General features: G+C 40.3%; 1 protein-coding gene across 1 annotated transcript in view; it reads left to right on the forward strand.

Moving 5' to 3' along the window:
• anln (anillin, actin binding protein) overlaps positions 1 to 19486 on the forward strand; it is a 45113-nt gene extending 25627 nt beyond the window's left edge. Inside the window, exons 9-25 of the mRNA XM_084081421.1 lie at positions 650 to 773; positions 2632 to 2936; positions 3843 to 3976; positions 4220 to 4361; positions 5418 to 5553; positions 6513 to 6719; positions 9153 to 9279; positions 10529 to 10577; positions 10691 to 10744; positions 11868 to 11900; positions 12025 to 12043; positions 12557 to 12669; positions 13288 to 13347; positions 14346 to 14432; positions 15269 to 15376; positions 16850 to 17022; positions 17713 to 19486. Of these exons, the coding sequence (XP_083937547.1) occupies positions 650 to 773; positions 2632 to 2936; positions 3843 to 3976; positions 4220 to 4361; positions 5418 to 5553; positions 6513 to 6719; positions 9153 to 9279; positions 10529 to 10577; positions 10691 to 10744; positions 11868 to 11900; positions 12025 to 12043; positions 12557 to 12669; positions 13288 to 13347; positions 14346 to 14432; positions 15269 to 15376; positions 16850 to 17022; positions 17713 to 17827 (1986 nt within the window). The 3' untranslated portion in view covers positions 17828 to 19486. The remainder of the gene's footprint in view (positions 1 to 649; positions 774 to 2631; positions 2937 to 3842; positions 3977 to 4219; positions 4362 to 5417; positions 5554 to 6512; positions 6720 to 9152; positions 9280 to 10528; positions 10578 to 10690; positions 10745 to 11867; positions 11901 to 12024; positions 12044 to 12556; positions 12670 to 13287; positions 13348 to 14345; positions 14433 to 15268; positions 15377 to 16849; positions 17023 to 17712) is intronic.
• Positions 19487 to 27670: the final 8184 nt, after the last annotated feature.

Consider the following 27670-nt stretch of genomic DNA (forward strand, 5'->3'; position numbering starts at 1 on the left):
TCAACAAAATGATCTGCTGGTCATCAAATCATTGTCTTAGGAATGAGACAAAAACGAAACCATGGGGTGACTAATGCATAGAAAAAAAGTGTCTAGTGCAGGGGTCTTCAACAGGGTGTCCGGGACCCCTAGGGGGTCCTCAGAGTTGCTACAGGGGGTCCGCCAAATCTCGGTGTGATAGGAACATGGTTTTTACCACTTGATCCCTATAGCATCCCTATTCTAAGGACAACTTTAGCCAAAAATAGCCAATCTACAAGTTGTGGGCTTGTAGATCGGCTATTTTCGGCAAAGAGGGGGGGAAAAAGAGAAGACCAAGTACAGAGTGAAAGTTTACTAAGTATTGACGGGTTAAGCCGTTAAATGTCTGAACATACACATTAACATGAATCCAACATCTATGAAAAGCTTTAATCTGCAAGTGCAACACAATTTTATGTAATATATATATATAGTGGGGGGTCCCTGCTTCATCTCTCTCTCTGTTAGGGGGTCCTTGGCCTGAAAAGGTTGAAGACCCCCTGGTCTAGTGTCTTTGAGAAGCACTACATTGTTCTGTCTGCATGCCATTTATGTGACTATTTATTTACTGTCTGCTACATGGCTGAATTGTAACAACAAAGTGTCCCGTTTGCTTGTTTGTTTCCAGGTGGTGGAGTCGGTGTCATGTGATACAGACCGCTCTGTGTCAGTGGATGAAGATTTCAGTACCACCAGCAACCTGACCTGTGCAACAGAACCCTTCAGTACCGCCAGCAACTACTCTTCTGCTGGTACTATAACCTATTTAAATCTGCAATAACCCATTTTCTGACCAGAGGGCAGCAAGCACTAACGTCATAGTTTAGCTGTGTGTGATTAATCTGTCTATATACAGCCAAATACATGTGGGGGTCCTTGACGCGAACAGCGTTTTCCTACCGACTTGCAGGCGAGGGGGGGGCGGGGGGGCGGGGGGCCGGGTGAAGTCAAGGCACAGACGGCTGTGTTGTTGACGGATAACGGATGCACGCTTATGAGAAACAACTAAAATAAAACCTGGCGAAACAGTTAAGGATAAGGATAATTCCTTTTAACAGGTCGGTCATGAAAGTCCTTGCGGTCTTGTTTCCAATGAGAACCTGTGAGCAATTAGGGGTTAAGAGTCTTGCTCAGGGACAAATTTCATTTCATCGACACATATGCTGACCTGGCCTGGAATCGAACCTGGGGCAACCAGGGCCTCTGGCTCCCTAGGCGGGCTCACTAACCATTCAGCTATGGCCGCCCCAGATGCGCCGCCCCAGATGCCCCAGTTGTGTGCATTAGCGCAAGATGAGGATAAAGGAAACATTCAGTCTAAATGTCCAGTTTGCTAACCTTCACATTCACAACTACTACTAGGCTACTACTTTTGTATTTGAAACTTTAAATTTCTCTAAATATTATAACTTTCACGACAGCCTAAGTACAAATATCATTTATGAAAAGGCTACTATAGGCTACAGTGAAGTCGGACTGAATGACTGAAATGTTTTTGTTTTTTTTTACTCTCGGTGTTTTGTTGTAGGGCAGGGGTCTTCAACAGTGGGTCCGGGACCCCTAGCGGGTCCTCAGAGCTACTACAGGGGGTCCGCCAAATCTTTGTGTGATATGATTTAGTTTTTTTACATTAACCACTTGAACCCTAGAATTCCTTTTCTGAGGGGAACATAAGCCGAAAATAGCAGATCTACAAGCTCTCAACGCCTCGCGCTGCGAGGCGTTGAGACACAATTTTATACTGAAACACAATTTTATACAATATAGAGTAGGGGGTCCCTGCTTCATCTCTCTCTCAGCTAGGGGGTCCTTGCTTCATCTCTCTCTCAGCTAGGGGGTCCTTGGCCTGAAAACATTGAAGACCCCTGTTGTAGGGGATTATCTGGCTTCTGGCACATGTAGCTGTTATGAAAGAGAAATTGCATCATGAGTGAAACGGATATAGTTCTTGGGGAAACCATAAACCTACGAAGGCCTACATCTAAATGAGTTGCCATATTTACCGTACATTTCCTTACAAATTCCTTTACATTACAAATTCTTATAAGCTATATATTTCTGAGATGCATAGTAGCGTGGGCCTCCCAGCCCCACCCGCCCCCTCGCCTGCAAGTCGCTAATAAAACGCTGTTCGCGTCCTTGACATGAAAAAGTTTGAGAACCACTGATACAGCAACAGGTTTTGTTATGATTTAGAAGACATTTTTTAGACTGGCCGATTCTACATGTGTCCTAAATCCCAACAGTATTCTGAAAAATGTATGTTTCAAATCAGTGGTGCTCAATTTTCTTCATGTCAAGGACCCCCAAAATGATGTGTATTTGGCCTTGGACCCCCATCTCAAAATATGTTGTTCCAGGGACCCCCCCCCCCAGAAGCAAAGATTTGAGTTAAAAATGTTCACTTTAAAAGAATATAAATATATTAATTTGCACACATTTTTCTTGATTTTTCAAAAATAGCAGATCTACAAGCTCGTAGCGCGGCACTCGGTGCCGCGCTACGAGCTTTTTGAATAGCCCAAAGTGTAAAATAATGCTTTTTTATCTCAGATCAAAAAGTGACACAGATGCATCCCAGGTCTTAATGGGTTAATGTACATTTTCCAGGACATCTATTGGTGGTCTCTCCTCCGGCTGCCACCTCCAGCCCTCTGAGGAGACTGGACCTCCTGGTGGAGGAGGAGGAGAAGAAGAAGCCCTCCTCCTCCTTCTCCTGCTCCTCTGAGGAGGTGGAGATGAGCGTGGACCAGTCCATCAACTCGGCCGTCATCAACGGCCTGTTTGAGGGCGTCTACGATGAAGAGGAGGACGATGAGGAGGAGGACGCTCTGAACATCTCCTCCATGTCCCTCCTGGCTCCGCTGGAGGAGACAGTGGCGGCCGTGGTGAGGAGCCCCGAGAGGAGACTCATGGTACGTACCCAGCTGTGGATAGTGATGTGTCGTTCATGATCGATTTGTTCAAAATAACTAGCGAACGTGAACAAGCTCGTTCACTTTCTGAAACTGTTACGTTCCCGTTCATCGCGACGCGTTGTGAGCTTGTAGAACGGCTACAGCTGGAGCTCATTAACCCAGTAAGAACCGGGAACGCATCTCCGTGTCACTTTAAGATTTATTTGGCTATTCAAAAAGATAGCAGATATAAATAGTAAATGGTGCATTTATTAAGCGCTTTTATCCAAAGCTCTTTACATAGATTGTGCATTACATTCACCCATTCACACACCCATTCACACACACATTCACACACACATTCACACACACATTCACACACACATTCACACACACATTCACACACACATTCACACACCGATGGAGGAGGAAACCATGCAAGGCACCAACCTGCTCATAGGGAGCAATTAGGCGTTCAGCGTCTTGCTCAAGGACACTTCGATACTAACTGTGGTGGAGCCCGGGATCGAACATCCGGCCGCTCTACCGGCCCTGAGCCACTGCCGCCCCCATATACAAGCTCAGAGCGTGTGTGCCGCGCTATGAGCTTGTAGATCTGCTGTTTTCGAAAATAAATCGTGAAAATGTGTGCAAATATTTGAATATAATACATTTTTAACTCATATCTTTGCTGCTGGGTTACAAAATATTTTGAAATGGGGGTCCGTGGCCAAATACATATCATTTTGGGGGGTCCTTGACATGAAAAAGTTTGAGAACCACTGATCTAGAAACGGGTTAGTTGCTGGTTAGAAACTGTTAGGATTTAGAAGACATTTGTAGAATCCCCCAGAAGAATAGATTTGAGTTAAAAATGTTCGCTCTAGAAAACAACACAAATTAATGTCATCCTGTTCTGTCCAGACCTCCACCCCGGCCTGCTCCTTTAATGAGAAGAGTCAGACTCCTGACTGCGAGTCCAGACCCAGCAAGTTCCAGAGAGCCCGCGTGACCCGGGGCGGCTCCACCGACGGCCTGGACGAGAAACTGCCCTACAGGTACATTCTTATGTCCCCGAGTACCTCTCAGCTTCAACATGACGACTATTCAGCTCGTCTACCCCATGGGTTCTCAAAGTGGGGTCCGGGGAACCCCAGGGGTCCTTGTGGGGGTTCCAGGGGGTCCTCAGCTATGTGTTAATATCATCACAATACTATTAACCCCTTTATCCATTCATACTGTATGTTGGCTATTCAAAAATAGCAGATATAACTGACTGTGTGTGTGTTTATGTGTTACAGTGTTGATGCGTACAGGTCCATCAAGAAGAAGGACGTGGACAGGCCTGATGTGAAACAGGTCATTGTGAGGAAAGAAGATGTGTCCCAGCGCCTGGATGAGCCCAGAGCTACTAGTGCTGCCTCCATCAAACAGAGGATGAAGGTTAGTTAGTTAGACTAACCCTGGATGAACACAGAGCTACTAGTGCTGCCTCCATCAAACAGAGGATGAAGGTTAGTTAGTTAGACTAACCCTGGATGAACACAGAGCTACTAGTGCTGCCTCCATCAAACACAGGATGAAGGTTAGTTAGTTAGTTAGACTAACCCTGGATGAGCCCAGAGCTACTAGTGCTGCCTCCATCAAACACAGGATGAAGGTTAGTTAGTTAGTTAGACTAACCCTGGATGAACACAGAGCTACTAGTGCTGCCTCCATCAAACAGAGGATGAAGGTTAGTTAGACGCTGAATAAACTTTAACTCTTACTTGTGAAACCACTTTTAGAACTGTGAATGTCATTTGGGACAAAGTGGCTGGTGTAATAGAGCACCGAAGTCTGACGTAATTTACACATCCTACCTGGTTCGCGGTTTTCCACCCCCGTTCTGAATTCCCATAGACGTCTTTAATATCGCGTTGAATAAGAACTGTGTTCCAAAAATAAACAAATGACCCCGGCGGTTTGACTCTTATTTACTTACTTTGACTTGATATGAAGTATCAACTGACGGTGAGAAAACGATAATGTTACTTCCGCCGAATTAGTTAAATTTTCGGCAGAAACAGACTGTATCAAATATGAGTGACTGACTATCATAAACGATACAGAACCTCCTCCCTGACAATATCGCAGAGACAGTTTGTGTATTTATGGACCACAATTCTTACATGAGACGATTCTATGATGACCCAATGTTATTCTCCAAAGAGAAATTACTTTACGAACCAGGGGATGAACGAGTGACGTCAGGACTGTACTATAGCTCTATTTTATTTTAAGATGAAAGAGTATTTGAATTGTCTAAAGTTGCATCATAAAACCTAATAATTTTACATTTTGTGCTAATTGTTCAGTAAACGGCGCTAGTATGGGAGTGCTCCTTTCACTGCGTTTTTTTACAAATCCCACATAGTTGTTTTTGATGTTTTTCATTGATTTGGTTGTGAATCCATCTGTGAACCGCAGTATGACTCTCTCTCCACTTCCACGTCGTAGATCCTGAGCAATGAGATGAACCTGCAGCAGACCATCATCCACCAGGCCAGCCAGGCTCTGAACTGCTGCACGGACGAGGAGCACGGCAAGGGCTCCCCGGTGGAGGCCGAGGCCGAGAGACTGCTGCTGGTGGCAAGTGAGTTACACCCCACGGGGGCCTAGCTTTAAGTTGTAAATTGAGACTGTATAAGAAGTGGCAGTTCATATGAATGGCCTGTAGTCTTGCTGTTTCACCCCTACTTTGTGTCAGAAGGCTCCATGCAAGCGGGTGGGTTTTTGCCGAACTTAACACTTGCTTTTATTACCTTTTTAATAAACATTGTCATAAATACTATATGCTTCCAGTCGCTAGTTTAAAGGTTCTATGACATTCATTTTCACTTTTTTTATGTTTTATGTTTTTTGGGGGGTTTTATGACCTCAATTACACCCAAAAAATCTGAACTTTGAACATTCAGTGGATTTTCTTTGGTCTGGGGTTTTCTGAATAATTAAGCTGAAAAGTAATCTGAGCTTGGCCCTTCGACAGTGAGGTCACTGTCGATTAATCCCGCCCACTCTCCTCCTCGCCCCTCCCCTCCCCTATCCTTTCCTTTGGGGGGGTGGAGCAGAGGCGATGATTGACAGGCAACATCCCTCACCAGCGACACCTGCGAGCAAAGATTTATTTTTTCATTGCAGTTGAAAAGGCTTTAGAAATGTGAGAGAAAAACACCTGCCATGGATCAATGGAGTGGAATTTTGTGTTAAAACTTTCTATACATGTTTGAAAGACCATGACAAAGACTTTTAATGTGTGGTAAAACTGAACGTCATGAAACCTTTAAAGTCTTCTTTCAATCACCATGATACGCGTTTTGGTAAATTATGGTCCCATTTCTTTTAAAATTGATGCTGTAGGAGGGGCGTGGCTACCTTGTGATGATTTGATTGACAAGCTACGCAACCAATAGCATTTAATTCTCCACCCCCCGCTCTGGTCCCAACCAATAGCATCGATGTCCGTTTCCATAGGATATAGAAAGATCCATCCACTGTTCCAGTAAGTATTTCCATCATGAATGAACGGTTTGTCTTTGTCTTGTCTCTGGTCAGCTGAGAGGAGGGCCGCGGTGAAGGCAGAGCTGGAGCAGCTGAAGGGACAGGGTTCTGGTTCTGCTGCTGCTGCTGGGTCCAGCTCCTCTAAAGCCCAGGAGGAGATGGGTGTCTCTGCGACCAAGGGCTCCATCTCTCTGCTGGAGCTGCGTCTGCCTCTCAAGGCAGACTTTGTCTGCTCTTCTGCTGCCAGTGCCAACAAGCCAGGTACTGTACCTGTACTTAATGTTCAGCTTTAGCACACACATAAATGTTTTTTTGTGATGTATAGGCCTGTCACGGTTATTACATAATCATCTAAACGCAATTATTTTTGCATAATCGTTTCCATGTTGAAAAATGTTCACACATTTTCAAATATAAAAAAAAATAGCAGATCTACAAGCTTACAACGTGTCACTTCGTGACACGTTGTAAGCTTGTAGATCTGCTATTTCACTTCGTGACGCGTTGTAACCTTGTAGATCTGCTATTTCTGCTATTTTCAAATGTCTAAAATGATTGAATATGTCAATAATGTCTTGGTATATTTAAGTTATTTGTCATAAACTGGCCTGCGCAATCTTTCATAACGAAGCCTAAAAGTCAAACAGAAATAGATTTTGTATTCATATGATCCAGTGTTCAATGGCCAAACACACAACAATTAAATCGTTAATCGCAATTATTTGAGTGACAATTAATCGTCAACTTAAATGTGTAATCGTGACACAGTCCTAGTTCTGAATCATGTAAACATTTCTAATACGTGCCTTTTTACAACTTAATCAAGACGTGTATGCTGGATACACATTAACTCATTTCCTGCCTAGAACGACTAAAACGACTTCTGTCCATAAGCCATGCCTGCCAAGAACGACTAAAACGACTTTTTAAAAAATTAAAAAAATAAAAAATATTTTTTTTTTTTTTTTTTTTTTTTTTAGATTTTTTTTTTTTTTTTTGACCCAAAGACCAAGGAGATATGATTTTTCGAAGATATAGACTCCCATCCACTTCCTTGTTAACTTAAAACTTAAAAATTCTGTATCTCGGCTCCTGAGTACTTTTTTTTTTTCAATGAAAAATATGGCAGTGTTCAAATAATTCAGAAATAATTCTGGCAGTGAATGAGTTAAAGGTGAAGAGTGATATGTTTTGGTTAACCCATTAAGACCTGGAACTAGATTTGAGCTAAAAAGCATTATTTTACACTTTGGGCTATTCAAAAATAGCAGATCTACAAGCTCATAGCGCGGCACCGAGTGCCGCGCTATGAGCTTGTAGATCTGCTATTTTTGAAAAATCGTGAAAATGTGTGCAAATCTTTGAATATATATATTTTTAAAGCAAACATTTTTAACTCAAATCTTTGCTTCTGGGGGGTCCCTGGAACAACATATTTTGATGGGGGTCCGCGGCCAAATACATATAATTTTGGGGGTCCTTGACATGAAAAAGTTTGAGAACTGCTGATATAGAAACATACGTTTTTCAGAAAACTGTTGAGATTTAGGAGACATGTAGAATTGGCTTCAGGTCTCAATGGGTTAAGTTCAGCTTTAGCACACACATAATTTTTTTTTTGTGATGTATAGGCCTGTCACGGTTATTACATAATCATCTGATCGCAATCACTTTTGCATAATCGTTTCCATGTTGAAAAATGTTCACACATTTTCAAATATAAAAAAAAATAGCAGATCTACAAGCTTACAACGTGTCACTTCGTGACACGTTGTAAGCTTGTAGATCTGCTATTTCACTTCGTGACGCGTTGTAACCTTGTAGATCTGCTATTTCTGCTATTTTCAAATGTCTAAAATGATTGAATATGTCAATAACGTCTTGGTATATTTAAGTTATTTGTCATAATCTGGCCTGCGCAATTTTTCATAACGAAGCCTAAAAGGCAAACAGAAATAGATTTTGTATTCATAATGTTCCAATGTTCAACGGCCAAACACACAACAATTAAATCGTTAATCGCAATTATTTGAGTGACAATTAATCGTCAACTTAAATGTGTAATGGTGACAGTCCTAGTTCTGAATCATGTAAACATTTCTAATACGTGCCTTTTTACAACTTAATCAAGACGTGTATGCTGGATACACATTAAAGGTGAAGAGTGATATGTTTTGGTTAAAAACAATTGTATACCTCTTTATTACCTTTTACTGTCATTTTGTCTAAATCCTTGGTTCTCAAAGTGGGGTCCGGGGACCCCCAGGGGTACTTGAGGGGGTTCCAGGGGGTACCCAGCAAAATGTGTAAATATAGCATCAAAATAATTATGACCTTTTATACTTTGGTTATTCAAAAATAGCAGATATACAAGCTCATTGCACGGCACCGAGTGCCGTGCAATGAGCTTGTAGATCTGCTATTTTTGAAAAATCTTGAATTTTTTTGCAAATCTTTGATATATATATATATTTTGAAAGCGAACATTTGTAACTCAAATCTTTGCTTCTGGGGGTCCCTGGAACAAAATATTTTGAGATGGGGGTCCGCGGCCAAATACATATCATTTTGGGGGTCCTTGACATGAAAAGGTTTGAGAACCACTGGTCTAAATCATTTACATATAAAATTAAACGGTTGACAGATTAATCAATCTTGATATTAATCTGTTGTTCTATTGTTTCATCTCTTCAGAATCGGCCAACCATTACTTCTTCTTGATGATCAGAGCGGGTGCAGAGAACACCGTGGCCACGCCCATGGCCAGCACCCGCAGTGCACTGAGCGGCGACGCCCTGACCTTCACCACCAAGTTCACCATGTAAGTCACTACTAGGCCTGTCACAAGTTCACCATGTAAGTCACTACTAGGCCTGTCACCAAGTTCACCATGTAAGTCACTACTAGGCCTGTCACAAGTTCACCATGTAAGTCACTACTAGGCCTGTCACAAGTTCACCATGTAAGTCACTACTAGGCCTGTCACAAGTTCACCATGTAAGTCACTACTAGGCCTGTCACAAGTTCACCATGTAAGTCACTACTAGACTAGTCTGGGAGGCATTGCCTCGGAGTTTGGACAGCGGGGGCGCGGCCACTGCGTTGTGATTCAAATCAACAGCCAATGAAGAATAGGGGGCGGGATCCACATGCAGTGGGTGTTGCATCTAAATAGGATCGACGGGAAGCAATTTCCCCTTGAGAAATTTCGACCGCCATTGTTGTGTACTGCTGTTTGCCTCTCGTCGGACATTTTAGACGAGTTGCAACCGGTAAGAGGCGTGTCCGCTCAGATTCAGAGCGTGACGTACATCCCGCCCACAAATACAGGGGGTTTGGCCCAGAAGTTCCTCGCCGAGCCGGCGAAAACTTCTGGGAACTCAGATTACTACTAGGCCTGTCACAATTATTACATCGTTGTATGGTCGCAGTTCACCCAGCAAAATCGCACTTATTTTCGTATTATCGTCGAAATCCTTTTCCGTTTGTCTGTTGAAAAATGTCCATAGTATACTATGATAGATTTTCAGAAATGACAGAAATAGACGATCTACAAGCTCTCAACAAGTTGCATCTAATTTTTTAACATTGAAGACAACAACTCTAAAATCAAGTATAAGGCCTGTTTTGGCCATATTTTATTTTCTAATGCTTTTTTTTATATATATATTTTTTATTTTCTCATGCCTTTTTTGTACATAATGGTATATATTTTTTTTTCCCTCTGTATTCTTATGTTGATTTTTGAACTGTTTGGTTGCTACTATATATGTCTATGAAATTAATTCAAGGACCCCAACGGAAACAAGCCCGCAAGGACTTTTTTGGCCGGTCCTTTTAGACAAAAGCATTATAAATGTAACTGTGTTGTTTTACATTCTTTTGCCTAATAAGAATTTCAATCCATCTATAATGATGGGATGAGGTGGGGACCACAGTACACGGAGGGGTAATTGGCAATAAAAAAATTGGAGCGTAAATGAAAACGATTTACGAACCCCAAAAACTAAACCAAAGTCCTTGCCTAGAAACACATTCTCACAATTCTTCTGTCAATTCTTCACTTTCAGGTCTGATGTCAGCAGTGACTTTGAGATCGACATAGAGGTCTACTACTTGGTGAGTGTCCTTTTTTCCCCCCTCATTGTTTTGCTGCCGTTAAGGAATACCAACAACACAATCCTCTCAATGTAAATACTGTATGAATGATGTGATGTAAACGTCCTTTTTAGGTGCAGAAGCGTGAGCTGTTCAACGACAAGAGGAAGAAACCCAGCAAGTCCAAGGTAATCCCCTCCTCTTCTTCTTCCTTCAACAACAAAGCACATGATTCTGTTTAGTTTACAGTATATACTTTATGTGTGTGTGTGTGTGTGTGTGTGTGTGTGTGCTCACAACGCGTCGCAATGCGCTGCGTTGTGAGCTTGTAGATCGGCTATTTTCAAATAGCCTATATAAACAATAGGGCGGTGGTTAATGTGTGTTCTAAAACATTGGTTCTCAAAGTGGGGTCCGGGGACCCCCAGGGGTCCTTGAGGGAGTTCCAGGGGGTCCCCAGCTAAATGATGGATAGTTAGGAACCAAATGGACCCTTATGGGTCTGTAACTCTGAGAGTGTACAAATGGAACCAAATGGACCCTAACGGGTCCATTTGGTTTCATTTGTACACTCTCAGAGTTAAATGAACATAAATGTTACAATATAAATTGGGGTCCCAGAGATAGAAATGCCATTACATGGTGGTCCGTAGCCCTAATGCATGTCAAACTGGGGGTCTTTGAAATTAAAATGGTTGAGAATCACTGCTAGAGCCGTAAAAAATCTTCTCTTATGGGGGTCCCTGGCATATCTTTTGAAATGGGGGTCTGCGGGCTAATAAGTGTCAATTTGGGGGTCCTTGACATGAAAAAGTGCGAGAACCACTGTTCTAAAATATAATAATGTATATCTGCAAAATAACTAGGAACTAAAGTTTTCAAATAATTGTAGTGAAGTAAAAGTACAATATTTGCCTCTGAGACGTGTAGTGGATTAGAAGTAAAAGTTCTGAAAGTATAAATGTACTTAGTTACTTTACACCACTGTATGTGTGTGTGTTCAGATTGGCTGGAGTGGAATACTTGACGGTCATGATGTATTAATGTCGGTATGAACATCTTCTGTATTCAATCTCTCACGTGTTGGTGGGTGGGTGGGTGTGTGTGTGTGTGTGTGTGTGTGTGCACTGTGGGGTCGGGTTGGAAGATGTGTACTGGAACTCTTCAACGTACACACATATGTACATGGTGAATGGTTCACTCAACTGAAGGCTACAATCAGTGCTTTTTTAGCATTTGAACTGGTTCACTGACAAACGGTCTGTCGTCCCATTTTTATTAAGTAACGTTGTCTCTTTCTTTCCTTTCCAGGCCATCACTCCAAAGAGATTCCTTGCCATAACTGTAAGTCTTTTCACATTTTACACTCCCAAAACACAAGCAATCTTTCATGGACAAAATTGGAACAGTGACTTCACATTCACAATACGATCATTTATTTGCCTTTTTCTTTTTTTCGTCCTTGCAGAAAACTAGCCAAACTCCAGGTAAGACAGGCTACAAAGATGTACCTTGTTATACACATACTCTTACAATACAGATGTACTAGTTATGTTGTATTGACATACTCTACTATACAGATTGTTTGAAATAACATTTAGTCTTTAACCCATTGAGACCTGAAGCCGATTCTACATGTGTCCTAAATCTCAACAGTATTCTGAAAAACGTATGTTTCTATATCAGTGGTGCTCAATCTTTTTCATGTCAAGGACCCCCAAAATGATTTGGATTAGGATTTGCACACATTTTCACGAATTTTCAAAAATAGCAGATCTACAAGCTCGTAGCGCGGCACTCGGTGCCGCGCTACGAGCTTGTATATCTGCTATTTTTGAATAGCCCAAAGTGTAAAATAATGCTTTTTAGCTCAAATCTAAAAATGAGACCGTTCCAGGTCTCAATGGGTTAAACTAAAAGTCCTGGATTGTATATTTTAATGTTGAAACAAACAGCATGGTATCCTGACCACTGTTCTTCTTGTATGATTGTGTGTTCAGTCCTGGCCAGTCCCGGAGGGCCCAACTCTGTCAGAACCAGTAACTTCAGCCTGGTTGGATCACACAAGCTGACCCTCGCCTCCATCGGCAAGAACAAGTTCCCCTTGACCAAGGTAAACCAATCACAAAAAGTTATAGTCATGGAATTAACCCCCTGGAGACTGTCTGTAAACATCCTGGTTCATGAGTCCTACTCCTCAGTTCACACCAGTGTTGATTTTGACAGAAAATTTTGATTTAGTTTAGTCTTTTGAATAAAAATTCCAATTTAGTTTCCATTTAGTCATATTTTAATCATCTGAAATGTTTTTGTGTAGTTTTAGTCGACTAAATGTCATAAGATTATAGTCGACTAAATCTACTGTTGATTTAGTCGGCAATGCCTGATTTTACACTCGGTTGCATGCTGAAAATAGCAGTCTACAAACGACGCGTTGTGAGCTTGTAGATCTGCTATTTTCAGAGCGCAACAAAACATAAGATTTGTCTTTTAGTTCTACTGGATCTCTTCTCCACTAGATCCCTCCCTAACCTTTTAGTCTAGTTTATATTTGATGACAAAATTGTCAATATATTTTAGTTTTAGTCATCGTGGCTTAGTTTTTATTTCGTTCTTATTTAGTTTTCGTCGGTGAAAAAGGTAGTCGACGATCATTTTTCGTAGTTTTTCATAGTTTTAAGTCTCCAAAATCAACACTGGTTCACACACAACCTTCATCTCTCTGTTGTAGATCAAACATGAAGGACAACTTCTCACAGACATGTTTCAAACAGACATGTTTCATTACAAGGTTACTTGGCGACAGTCTTTTTTTATAAACATTTTGTACGTTTGGGAAAGGGGTGACAAGGTTTTTCTTACCGCACTGCACAGCAAGATGGTGTTTTTTTCTGTTAACGTTGTCACATTAATTTGATTGTCGGTCTGTTCTCATTGTAAGGGATAAGTTCTGCTGGGCACCTTAATGTTAACCCATTGAGATCTGAAGCCGATTCTACATGTCATGACATTCTACAGTTTTCTGAAAAACGTATCTTTCTGTGGTGCTCAATCTTTGTCATGTCAAGGACCCCCAAAATTATATGTATTTGGCCGCTCACCCCCATCAAAATATGTTGTTCCAGGGACCCCCAGAAGCAAAGATTTGAGTTAAAAATATATATATTCAAAGATTTGCACACATTTTCACGATTTTTCAAAAATAGCCCAAAGTGTAAAATAATGCTTTTTAGCTCAAATCTAAAAATGACACAGTTCCAGGTCTTAATGGGTTAATGTTAAACTAACGTCGAACATTCCTCACATGAGCACATTAGCATTGCCACTTCATGTTTGTTTGAAGCTACAATCTATACGTAATCAGATTGTACTTCAAACATGTCTAATAATGAGGTGTTTTTTTCTCTCACATAAATGGTGTCCCTCCTAACCACTTGAACCCCAGCCCAGTGCCCCGATTCTCTCTCAAAATAGCCCATCTAACAAGCTCATGTCCTGTTGCGAGCTTGTAGATCTGCTATTTTTGGCAAAGATATTTAGTTTGAGAGGGGAGAAAAGGAGTGATTAATGTTGCAGAGGTGTGTGGTTGCTGCTAAGCTGTGTGTGTGTGTGTGTGTGTGTGTGTGTGTGTGTGTGTGTGTGTGTGTGTGTGTGTGTGTGTGTGTGTGTGTGTGTGTGTGTGTGTGTGTGTGTGTGTGTGTGTGTGTGTGTGTGTGTGTGTGTGTGTGTGTGTGTGTGTGTGTGTGTGTGTGTGTGTGTGTGTGTGTGTGTGTGTGTGTGTGTATATAGGTTCCATTCTTATGCCCTATGGAGGGCCACATCTGCCTGAAGATGCAGTGTCAGGTGGGCTGCACCGTGGAGGAGAAAGGCTTCCTGGTGAGTGTCAATGTTTAATCTGAAGACTCAGAAATCACTTTACATAAAGAAAAGGAAGGAACCAACTCAATTAAGAAAAACAATAAACGACAAGTAAGCCTATGACATAGCCTTGACATAGCCTTGACGCAGTGTTGTGCAAAGTTTAAAATGTTATTTAGACAAATATGCCAGGTTCATTGTGTACCTGGTATCCTATAGTTTGTTATAGTTTCAATGCACATATGTCTTGTTAGTATATTGTTTAGACTGATGCTAGGTTCTTGGTTTACCTGTTTACTGAGACACTACACTGTCTCTCTGCATTCTATGTATGTGTTTACCTTGTTTATTGTAAGTTACTCTGGATAAAGTGTCTGATAAATGCCTATGTTACTCCCTAATACAAATGTTTAAATTGATTTATATATCAATTCTGGTTCTTAACTTTAAAAAATGAGAGGTCAAATGTTTAGGTAACAAACATCTTCATTATCTCAAACATTAACTGAAGTTAATACTATTTTCTGTTACTAGTACAAACTGGACTAGTAGTACCTGAAGTAGTCAATGTTGTAACGTATTACTTATACTTACAGGGAAACTACTGGTGTTTAAATTAACCAAACAACTGCCCTGTAAACTAATGTTTACAGGGCAGTTAAGAACTGTAATGAATAGTAACCTCTTGTACATTTATAGGTTGTTTTTTTACCCCCCTTAACCGTGGAGTTATATATAGAACCATACAAATATATAGACAGTCTTATTATATCCTATCAACCAACTGGATCGCATAATTTGACCGACCCGTTTCATAATGTTCATTATTCTGCTAATGCTAATGTGTTTCTCAGACGATGTTTGAAGACGTCAGTGGGTTTGGAGCATGGCACAGGAGGTGGTGTGTCCTGTCAGGATACTGCATCTCCTACTGGACCTACCCCGATGATGAGAGACGCAAGGTAACGCCAAACATACACACTCTATATATCTCTCTATCTTTCCATCCATATATCCTGCTAACTCCACTTGAGCTGTGTTTGGGTAAAGTGATGATAATATAAGGACACATTCAAGTATCTGACAATGTATAAAGTCACCATACCAACTTTAATGAGGCAGTGTTGTGTTTTAACACATCGGGTTCCAGTATTTTTTTATAACAACTTACGTTGGGTGCTAGCATTCTCCCCATTGACTGCGCTTTGCTGTTTAAAGCTATAGACTCCACGACAAGCAAATCCACGTAAAAAAAAAGCATCCATTCATGTTGCGCGATGACCCTGGCTACAGCACTCGCAAGTTACACAACGGGGACGGATCGCGCATCGCGCATGACCGGTTTTCCACACCGGAAACAGATTCGGAGATATAGGCGTTTTTAAAGAAGGAAATAGACAGGAAGCGGATGGAAGCCATGTTTTTGTTTCCGGTGATCTATCTGGCCCTTCCTTCTCAAGATCACAATGGGTACTCCCAGAGCTGCTCTAGCCCCGCCCGTGTGGAGAAAAAAACGAAAAAAACAAAAAGACTGAAAACACGGTTCAGACCGTGAACGGCACCAGAGCGCTACTATGTGAAAACACGTTGTCTTAATAACATGTTAGTCTTTTTTTTTATTTCCTGATAACTTAATATTTTGGACATGGTTGGTTTCTGCCCGACAGCAGAGATAATTTGCTACAATAACCGTGACATGTCATTTTCATATTCTGGTCACCGTTCATTCATAACCCTGTCTGTCTCTTTATGCATTGTGTTGTTGTGGTGGTGTTCTGTGTACATCAGTGGTTCTCAAACCTCTTCATGTCAAGGACCCCCAAATAGACGCTTATTACCCCACGGACCCCCATTTGAAAAGATAAGCCAGGGACCCCAATAAGAGAAGGTTTTTTATGGCTCTCTAGCAGTGATTCTCAACCATTTTAATTTCAACGGACCCCCAGTTTAACATGCATTAGAGGCTACGGACCCCCATTTAATGGCATTTATACCTCTGGGACCCCAATTCATATTGTAAAATCAATGTTAATTTAACTCTGAGAGTGTACAAATGGAACCAAATGGACCCGTTAGGGTCGATTTGGTTCCATTTGTACACTCTCAGAGTTACAGAACCATAAGGGTCCATTTGGTTCCTGTCCATCATTTAGCTGGGGACCCCCTGGAACCCCCTCAAGTACCCCTAGGGGTACCCGGACCCCACTTTGAGAACCAATGTCTTATGCATTGTGTTGATGTGTTGTTGTGTTGTTCTGTTTGTGCAGAAGCCCATTGGTCTCTTAATGCATTGTGTTGATGTGTTGTTGTGTGTGCAGAAGCCCATGGGTCTCTTTATGCATTGTGTTGATGTGTTGTTGTTGTTGTTGTGTGTGCAGAAGCCCATGGGTCTCTTTATGCATTGTGTTGATGTGTTGTTGTTGTTGTGTGTGCAGAAGCCCATGGGTCGCCTCAACCTGGCCAACTGCACCAGTCGTAAGGTGGAGCCGGCCAACCGCGAGTTCTGTGCCCGTCCCAACACCTTTGAGCTGGTCACCGTGCGTCCCCAGAGGGACGAGGACAAGGAGACGCTGGTGTCCCAGTGCAAGAACACCATGTGTGTCACCAAGTGAGTGTCCTGTAGCTTTAAACCACTTATTATAACACATTAAGACCCCGAGGACAATTCTACAAATGCCTTCTAAAATCAGTTCAGTCAGACAACTCTTGGATTGGATTAAAATATATATTTATTGAGCAAGCTTAAGCATAGATATAGGAAGCATAAAGAAGCATAGTTTGGCGTCAGGCCTCTGAATCCATTCACTCCCTGTAAGAATAACATTTAATAATAAATGTTACATGCCAAATAGCATTTACAGGGAGTGAATAAAGACCCCCATGGGGATCTAGAAACAGAGCCAGGGACCCCCCAGAAGCAAAGATTTGAGTTAAAAATGTTCACTTTAAAAATATATATATGTTCAGAGATTTGCACACATTTTCAAGATTTTTCAAAAATAGCAGATATACAAGCTCATAGCGCGGCACTCGGTGCCGTGCTATGAGCTTGTATATCTGCTATTTTTAAATAGCCAAAACTAAGTGGTTAAAAAAATATTGTGACACTATGTTAACTCATTTTAGCTGGGGACCCCCTGGTACTCCCTCCAAGGACCACTGGTTGAAAACCACTGGGTTAGTTAGACTATTCCACACCTGGGTGGCAGTGCTGTAGAAGGAGAATTTACCCATGTTTGTTTTATGGGCGGGTCAGGCTAAAACAACGTGTCCCTCTTTGCTTCTTTCCTCCTGTCAGGAACTGGCTGTGTGCGGACACCAAGGACGAGAGGAACCTGTGGATGCAGAAGCTCAACCAGGTCTTGGTAGATCTGCGCATGTGGCAGCCGGACTCCTGCTACAGGCCTCAGTGAGGAGGAGGAGGAGTGCTGCTTGCTCTCTCCATCTCCACTGGGGGGAGCCAGTGAGAGCTTCAGGGCCTTTTTCTGTTTCATGGGACTTATAATATTATTATAATATCAACAGTTGCGATCTACTAAAGTGCAATACAGTGTCAAATGTGTTGAATATGTTTTTACAGGAGAATGTTTTAAGAGTGCAACGGTAATGAAACGCTCATGCTCGATGGTAGCCTGCATCTTTGTGTGAACGCAGCATTAGTTTATAGAAGTGAGAAACAAAATACTTTTCATGTCATTTCCATACAGTATTTGGTGGCGGGTTGATGACCTCGCACTGTTTTCAATTTGCTTTTTAGGCTACTGAGACGTTTGTTAAGATTCCATCAGAGTTAGCTTTTATTTTTTCAACACTATAAAAAAGGCATGGCTTTATTTTATATATATATATATTGAGTCCGTTTTCGATGCTTAAATTTGATATGTAAATGTTGAAATACTAAATGTCTAATTGTGACTAATTGTCACAATTATTTAGTTTGATTGAGAGATGTTTTTATTCTGCATGATGGCACTCAATGGCATCTACAGTTAAAAACTATAGCTTTTATAACTTGCCATGACGAAATCGTTTTAAAGGGATATTTCACTTTCGAACATGTTTGGGGTCATTTTAACATCTACTCAGGCTTTTATGTTTCACCCCAGACAGTTATTAAGTTGTTTTATTCAGTATTTAGATATTCCTATACAAACCCATTGTAACTTCAAACTCTATTTTAACCATGTTGGATTCATTGAAAACACCCGTCCTTGGTTCTGGTGACTCATCCTGCCCACCTGCCCTCCTAACACGTGAGGGCGCCATGTTTTTTTTTTATTACCTTTTAAATGTATTGTATGTTTTTATTGTATTTTATTTTTTTCATTTTCCCAAAAAAAGGAATTGAAATATCACAGCCCCCTCACGCATTAGAAGGACAATATCAATTCAATTCAATTCAAAGGGCTTTATCAGTCACCAGAACCAAGGACATGTGTTATGAAATGAATCTATCATGGTTAAAATGGAGTTTGACGTTACTAATAGGAAGGCGGTTTGTATAGGAAGGGGTCGTGTCTGATAAAATTAATATCAAATATCTAAATACTGAATCAAGCAACTTAAAAACTGTCTGGGGAGAAACGCCAATAGCTTGAGTAGACGTTAAAATGACCACAAACATGTTTGAAAGTGATTATCCCTAAAGGGCGCGGTCACACCGCACTTTTATTCTACCTATGAGGGCGGATTCTACCAATGCATTTCAATGGGAATGGCAGATTTCTGCAAAAACGGCGCTCCATTCCCATTGAAATGCATGCGGCCGAATCCGCCCTCAAAGTTCTGTGCGACCGCACCCCAAGGCAGCACAGCACAGGTTATACAGTGTGTCACAGCTTTTTATTTGTCATATCGGTTTGAATTGTTTTATGTTGCGTTTTTTTTTATGGGTAAATGGCAAATCATTCCATTTAGGATTGTGCTTCCTCAACAAGGAGATTATTTGATTATACTGTGTTATTGATTAATCTGTTACAAGCACTCCATTATTTTAATGACTGTCGGGGATTGTTTGGAAAATGGCACTTCAATAAATGCCAAACTGAACTAATTGACTTGATTCTTTTTTTCTGTTTGTTTTACCAAGTAGCTTAACTCATTGAGACCTGAAGCCGATTCTACATGTCTCCTAAATCTCAACAGTATTCTGAAAAACGTATGTTTCTATATCAATGGTTCTCAAACTTTTTCATGTCAAGGACCCCCAAAATGATATGTATTTGGCCGCGGACCCCCATCAAAATATTTTGTTCCAGGGACCCCCAGAAGAAACAATTTGAGTTAAAAATGTTCGCTTTAAAAATATATATATATTCAAAGATTTGCACACATTTTCACGATTTTTCAAAAATAGCAGATCTACAAGCTCGTAGCGCGGCACTCGGTGCCGCGCTATGAGCTTGTAGATCTGCTATTTTTGAATAGCCCAAAGTGTAAAATAATGCTTTTTAGCTCAAATCTAAAAATGACACAGTTCCAGGTCTTAATGGGGTAACTGTGTGTGTGTGTGTGTGTGTGTGTGTGTGTGTGTGTGTGTGTGTAAAAGAACAGTGAATGCATATTAAAGGGTGTATAAGTGATATTCCTTTGGTTAAATAAAAAAAAGAAGAAAGCGTTAAACAGCTCCTTATTGTGATACTAGGCCTATTCATTTTTATACAGTAGGGGTCTTCAACAGGGGGTCCTCAGAGTTACTACAGGGCGTCTGCCAAATCTTTGTGTGATGGGATTCTTTTTTTTTTTTTTACATTAGCCACTTCAACCCTAGCATCCCTTGCCCCAACTTCAGCCAAAAATAGCAGATCTACAAGCTTGTAGATCTTTCTTCTATGATATAATAAAACATACATTAACCACTTTAGCCCTATTTTATACCTCGGCTATTTGAAAATAGCAGATCTACAAGCTCACAACGCGTCACATCGCGACGCGTTGTGAGCTTGTAGATCTACTATTTTCAAATATTTAGTACTTTTACTTTTGGTACTTTAAGTACATTTTGATGCCAATACTTTTGTACTTTTACTCAAGTAATTTTTTTTATTCTGGACTTTTACTTGTAACAGAGTATTTTTATATTGCAGTATTGGTACTTTTACTTAAGTAAAGAATTTGAGGACTTTTTCCACCACTGATTCTTTTGGGGGGTCCCCAGTTCAGATATGATTCTTTTGGGGGGTTGAGAACCAATGCTAAAGAGACCAGTGTTGTGCGCAAAAGTAAGTAAGTAACTCACTAACAACATGGAGCAAAAACACAACATTGATCTGAATCCATTCATTGAACTAATGGTGAGATAAATAAATGATGTTCATGTTTACAACACTTTGCAAAGACCTGACTGTTGATCTGTTTGTATTCAACTAGGCCGTGTCGCCCTCGTGTGGACACAATGAATAACTACAGGTGTAAGTCGTCAATACATCCAGTGTTCAATGGATTCATACTAAATAGTCATATTAAAAACAAGATGACGGAATATCATGGCTCTAGTTTCTACAATATAATGCATTGACCCCCCTCCCCTTTTTTTTTTTTTTTTTTTAATCTCTAGGACCCTAATCTACATTTTAAAATCCTGAACTCTGAAACAGTATAGGCCTACTCTCCATTTGGTTCCATTTTACACTAATGTAATATAATTATCCTCATTAATATTGTATTAAAATAAACAAGCATTAATCGGTCTGTAATATTAAAGGTGGTGTAAGCATATATATTTTATTTTGAGGTGGGTTGCCAAGTTCATAACCATTTATCAGCTTAGAGCTTAGATTGTATTAGTGTTCCATCCAGTTCAAATGTTTTCTGCTCATTTCTTTCATCACTTCCAATCTCATTCACACATCCTGTGTCCTGCAGGGTTCCCACACCTTTTTAACAATGAATTTTCAAAACTTTTCCAAAGTATTTTGCCTCATTTCCAGGACTATATAAATCATAGTTTAATAATGAGACTCTTAAACCAGTGTGCCATCAATGCCCCGAGACAGACACGAGCGAAGGTGTCACGTGACAAAAAGAACAGATCTACAAGCTAGTCCTGGAAATGAGGTAACATACTTTGGGAAAGTTATGGAAAAGTTTTGAAAATTCATTGTTAAAAATGTGTGGGAAGTAACCTGCAGGACACAGGATGTGTAAATGAGATTGGAAGTGATGAAAGAAATGAGTAGAAAACATTTGAACTGGAACACTAATACAAAAGCTAAGCTGATAAATGGTTATGAACTTGGCAACCCACCTCAAAATAAAATATATATGCTTACACCACCTTTAATATTATAGACCGATTAATGCTTGTTTATTTTAATACAATATTAATGAGGATAATTATATTACATTAGTGTCAAATGGAACCAAATGGAGAGTAGGCCTATACTGTTTCAGAGTTCAGGATTTTAAAATGTAGATTAGGGTCCTAGAGATTAAAAATGCATTATATTGTAGAAACTAGAGCCATCATATTGCGTCATCTCGTTTTTAATATTGTATGAACTGAGTGAACACAGTATTCATTGACGACTTACACCTGTAGTTATTCATTGTGTCCACACGAGGGCGACACAGCCTAGTTGAATACAAACAGATCAACAGTCAGGTCTTTGCAAAGTGTTGTAAACATGAACATCATTTATTTATCTCACCATTAGTTCAATGAATGGATTCAGATCAATGTTGTGTTTTTGCTCCATGTTGTTAGTGAGTTACTTACTTACTTTTGCACACAACACTCTCTAGCATTGGTTCTCAACCCCCCAAAAGAATCATATCTGAACTGAGGACCCCCCAAAATAATCATATCTGAACTGGGGACCCCCCAAAATAATCATATCTGAACTGGGGACCCCCCACCCTGACAAGCACTTGGAAATGTAGGAGGTGAGGCATTACATTTAGTTTGACTCTGTTCCACAGATAAATATTGTGAAAATAGCAGATCTACAAGCTTGTAGAACCGGCTATTTTCATAATTTTTGTCTCTTTCTTATATTATTTGACAATTTGGCCAATATTTGACCAGTTATTTTTTCTTGGTATTAAAAAGGTCTAAAAGTCCTTAAATTGTCACTTTACTGTCATCTGGGGACCCCTGACCCACAGGTTGAGAACCTAGTGTAGCTGATGATGATGCAACCATCAGTGTGGTTGTGTGATCTAGAGGCTCCATCCGCAGAGAGGCCACCTGGTCTGTGTCATCACATCAGATCTGGATCCCATAGCCCGGGATGCAACCGCTATCATTGGCTGCCTGTCATTGGTTGGTTGGTTGTCAGGCAACCGCTGACCGTGTTACGCCCAGCCAGGCAGGTCTATTCATAAGAAGAATGTAGAATTTAAATGATGAACATGATTGTAAACAATATGGAAGAAGAACACTTTGATCTTATCAACTATGTGTTAATATAATATATTTAGAGATGGTAGCATTAATTTGTCCCAATTAGTAATGGACAGTCAGCAACTATAACCATTTTGTTTAGTCAAGTGATGTTTATTTATAAAGCACGTTTAAAAACAACAGCAGTTGAACCAAAGTGCTTTCCAAAAAGTCATATAGAGCACAGTAGACCAGGGGGTCCCAACCTGTTTAGGCCGTGACCCCCCAAATAATCATATTTGAACTGAGGACCCCCCCAAATTATCATATTTGAACTGAGGACCCCCCAAATAATCATATTTGAACTGAGGACCCCCCCAAATTATCATATTTGAACTGAGGACCCCCCAAATTATCATATTTGAACTGAGGACCCCCCCAAATTATCATATTTGAACTGTGGATCCCCCACCCTGACAAGCACTTGGAATTGTAGGCATCACATTTTGTTCGACTCGGTTCCACAGATGAATATTGTGAAAATAGCCGATCTACAAGCTTGTAGATCGTCTATTTATTTATTTTTTTGCCTCTTTCTTATGTAATATTTGACAATTTGGCCAATGTTTGACAATTCTTATAGTATAGTTGGTTACTTTTACATAGTAATGGTGTTATTATTCGTTTATTTATTCTTTTCATTTTAGAGGTATAGAAAATTCCTTACATTGTCACTTTATAAATGCGCAGATACCCTGTATACACTTACTGTATACTGTATGTTGGTTTGTTTACTGTTGAGTGAACAATGTTGCACATTAAGCTAAATATCTGGGGACACCCTGGGTCCCGACCCCCAGTTTGGGAACCACTGCAGTAGAATGTAGTCTGGCAAAAAAAAGGAAATAATAAAGCATATAACGTAAACAGAAAAACTCAGAAAACAACAACAGGCTACAACTCCTGACCCTAAGAAACTGCTGTATAAAAAACACATTTCTTTTTTTCAATTCAATTTTCTTGTCAAAGGGATAACATTGTTATCTAATCAAAATAGAAAGTGTCCCCCCTCCAATATAATCCATATAGTCAGCAGGTCTGCCTAAAGTTTCATCCCTGTCCAAATGTGTTCCCCCTCAATACAATGCATGATAGATAGATAGATAGATAGATAGATAGATAGATAGATAGATAGATAATCAGTAAAAAACACAACAGTGCTTTTGAATAATGTGTTTATTGACAGAATGCATATAGGAGCATTATGCGACCCAATAAACACTCATCTCTTTAATGTAATGTACCAGTAGCAGTGTTACATATAGAAGAATGTAATGGCACCAGTGTTACATAGCATAATGTAATGGTACTAGTAGCAGTGTTACATATAGCAGACTGTAATGGTACCAGTAGCAGTGTTTACATAGGATAAAGCAGAAAACCACTGAACACGTTCTGGTTGTTTGAGTTATCCCAGAGCACGTGCCCACTAGGTAAACGCATGTAAACTACGTCTCCCACCTCCAGCTCTACCATCATTCCATTAGATAAGTATTCCCGACCCGCACTATTGTATGCATTGTTATGAAGGACTTGCTGTTCATTTTTAAACATCTTGATTTGCACAGCCGCTGATGATGTAATGTGAGATGCAGTAAATCTGAAGTGATAGACCCCTTTCGCCGGTGCTGTGAAGATACCTGCGAGAGCACACACACACGCACACGCACACGCACACGCACGCGCACACAACTGTGTGAGAAAAAACATACTACCATATCATAGAAAAGACAGTCAACCAAAATGTCACGTTTCGATCATAGCACTTTTTAAATGTTAATTAAAACCATGACATTAGCCACTATAGACCTGAGTTGGCTCTGTACTTGGACCTATGTTATCCGTCTACAACACCAAATATCTTTGCTGTTATAGATCTGTTATTTTGGGATAATGTTCCCCCCAGAATATGGATGCTTGGGTTAGTGGTTAAAGTTCATCCCATCCTGCCTATACTGATTTAAAGACGGGGTGCCGTGATTTTCAGTGATCCCCCCGCCCCCCCCCCCAAAACATAACTATCAGGTATTATGGTTATACTAGGAGGAAGATTTTTTTCAAATAACTGTACAGAAATTGTTAAAATTATGTTTTTATGTGGACACGCCTCCAGTTCATTAAGTATACCTGGTTCTCACCTTAGCACCTCCTCCACCACCTTAGCACCACCCACCTGTCCTAGTCCCTCCTCCTCCTCATGCCCACACCTGTTGTGTTATGCTAATGAGGGGGAGGGTATGTTTTTACTATGTCACTAAAGCACTGTTTCTCTATTGGCACATTTGACCCTCAAGGTTTCAGCCTCTAGGTAGAAACTCAAAATAGTCAGAGAAGACATAAAACACCATAAAACACCACCAGGGGTCTTAATGAAGTTCTATCAACCTCATAGACACATGAAAAACAGAAAAAGTGCAAAACCATGGCACCACCTCTTTAAATGGGAACCACAGTTGAAGATGTATTTAGATGTATTTCAAATTCTGATATCCTGTAGATTATGTAATTGATTCTATAAAGTCGCTGACATGCAACTTAATCACCACCTACCTGTGATTGGATTGTATGTGTTGCCGATGTTGGTGAGGACTCTCTTGTAAACCAGAGTGGTGTCAACATTAAATGGTCCGACATCCTGACTTGAGTCACTCAAACCAGCAGAGAAGGCCACCTTCGGTTTGTCTGTCAACACAGCAGCATTTAGATGACCCATTCTTTCCGGGAACGCATCTGTGTCATTTTAAGATTTCTTTGGCTATTCAAGAATAGCAGATCTACAAGCTTGTAGATCTGCTATTTTTGAAAAATCGTGAAAATGTGTGCAAATCTTTGAATATATAGCCTACAAAATACATTCAAATCTTTGCTTCTAGGGGTCCCTGGAACAACATATTTTGAGATGAGGGGGTCTGTGGACCATTTGGGGGTCCTTGACATTTCTCAACAGTTTGAGAACCACTGATATTATAGCAACATACGTTTTTTTCTTATTATTTTTAGGTTAGGATTTAGAAGACTAGAAGCAAAGATTTGAGTTAAAAATGTTCGCTTAAAAAAAACCTACATTCAAAGATTAAATTTTTTTTATGATATATAAAAAAATATCTAGATCTAAAAGCTTGTACGAGTGTGCAGATCTGTTATTTTTGAATAGCCCAAGTATAAGGTAATGGTTAAAGTGGTTAAAATCTAAAATGAGAGATGCTTTCGCGGTCTTAATGGGTTAAAGGGATAGTGCACCCAAAATATTACTTATTTTCAATCAATTACACACCCCATGAAGCATTGAATTCATGGAGATTTTTTTTGTTTTTATCGCATTCCTAAACCAATAATTCGATGACCGGCGGTCTCTCCAGTAGGTGACTCAATGAGTCTCCTTGTGTCTCCTACCGGATACATTAGCATCTTTATTATTATTATCATCAAATTATTGGCTTAGGAATGCAACAAAAACAAAAGAAATCTCCATGAATTCAATGCTTCATGGGGTGTGTAATTGATAGGAGACTAGAAAAAGTGCTCCTCGGAGCACAGGTCTCCGCCAGGTCAGGTACGTTATTGTAGCCTCCTGGTGGCGCTATAATAAGTCAATGTGTAAAGGGTGCCATTTATTCTTTGGTCTTTCACGGCAATCAGACACTGCATTCATGATTTGAGGCATTTTGTTCCAAAAATGTGTTTTGCTAAATTAGACCTGCTGGTGGCGCTATAACATGTTGGATAATGTTTGGATAAAATCTGTAGGAGTAATGTCAATTTGTCAATTTTGCACAAATGGGCCTCCCGGTGGCGCTATAACAGGCCCATGTGAAACATTTGGGGCAGAGGTTCTGAATTGGCATCCTGGGAGTGTGTGTGCACAGTTTCGCAGCGACCGGGCCAACGGTGCCGGAGATTAGCTGCTAAGTAACGGACAGATGGTCACACACACGGACGGACGGACAGGGGGTAAAACATACTCTCTCGCCATGCCTTTCGGCCTGGCGGAGACAATACGTTTTTTGGGGGTGAACTACTCTTAAAATGAGCCATTTTTCAACACTGTCTTCTCCTCCTCAAATTACCTTCACTTTCTTGCACCTTGTTCTCAACGACACCCAGTCTGGTCTGAAGGACCTCCGTCTTGCTTTCAATGCCGTTCAATTTGGCTGCCATTTCTGAAAGATATCACAGAGAAACGTATTATGTTAAACTATGACACATTGAAACAACTACCTACAACTTCAAGCTCCATTTTTAGATCTCGTTTGATGCTCAAAAAGCATGGAGACGCTTGACCAGTGGTGTAAAGTACATGTACTTAAGTACAATTTTGAGGTATTTTTTACTTAACTGGAGCATTTCCAATTTTCAGTACTTTTATTTTTACTCCACTACATCTCATAGGCAAATATTGTACTTTTACTCCACTACAATTATTTGAAAACTTACTAACTAGTTACTTTGTAGGTTTTGATTATTATTACAAAACATGCATCAAACACTTCAGCCCTATGTACATGTCGGCCATTTGAAAATAGCCGATCTACAAGCTCATCGCGACGCATTGTGAGCTTGTAGATCTGCTATTTTCACATGATTTCTATTTGAAAACTTGTGAAATGGGACATTCTGCATAATGAGTACTTTCTACATTTGATACTTTAAGTACATCTTGATACCAACACTTTTGTACTTTTACTCAAGTAAACTTTGAATTCCTGACTTATACAGTACTTGTAACAGACTACTTCTACATTGCAGTATTGATACTTTTACTTAAGTAAAACATGCAAGTACTTTTTTCCCCCCACCACCGGAGAGACGCGTGATCCATCCTAACCTGCATTTTCTTTTGCCATTCCCTCCACGGCACTCTTGGTGGCACTCA

Source organism: Gymnoscopelus microlampas, assembly GCF_963454915.1.
Source record: "Gymnoscopelus microlampas genome assembly, chromosome: 15".
Lineage (NCBI taxonomy): Eukaryota > Metazoa > Chordata > Actinopteri > Myctophiformes > Myctophidae > Gymnoscopelus > Gymnoscopelus microlampas.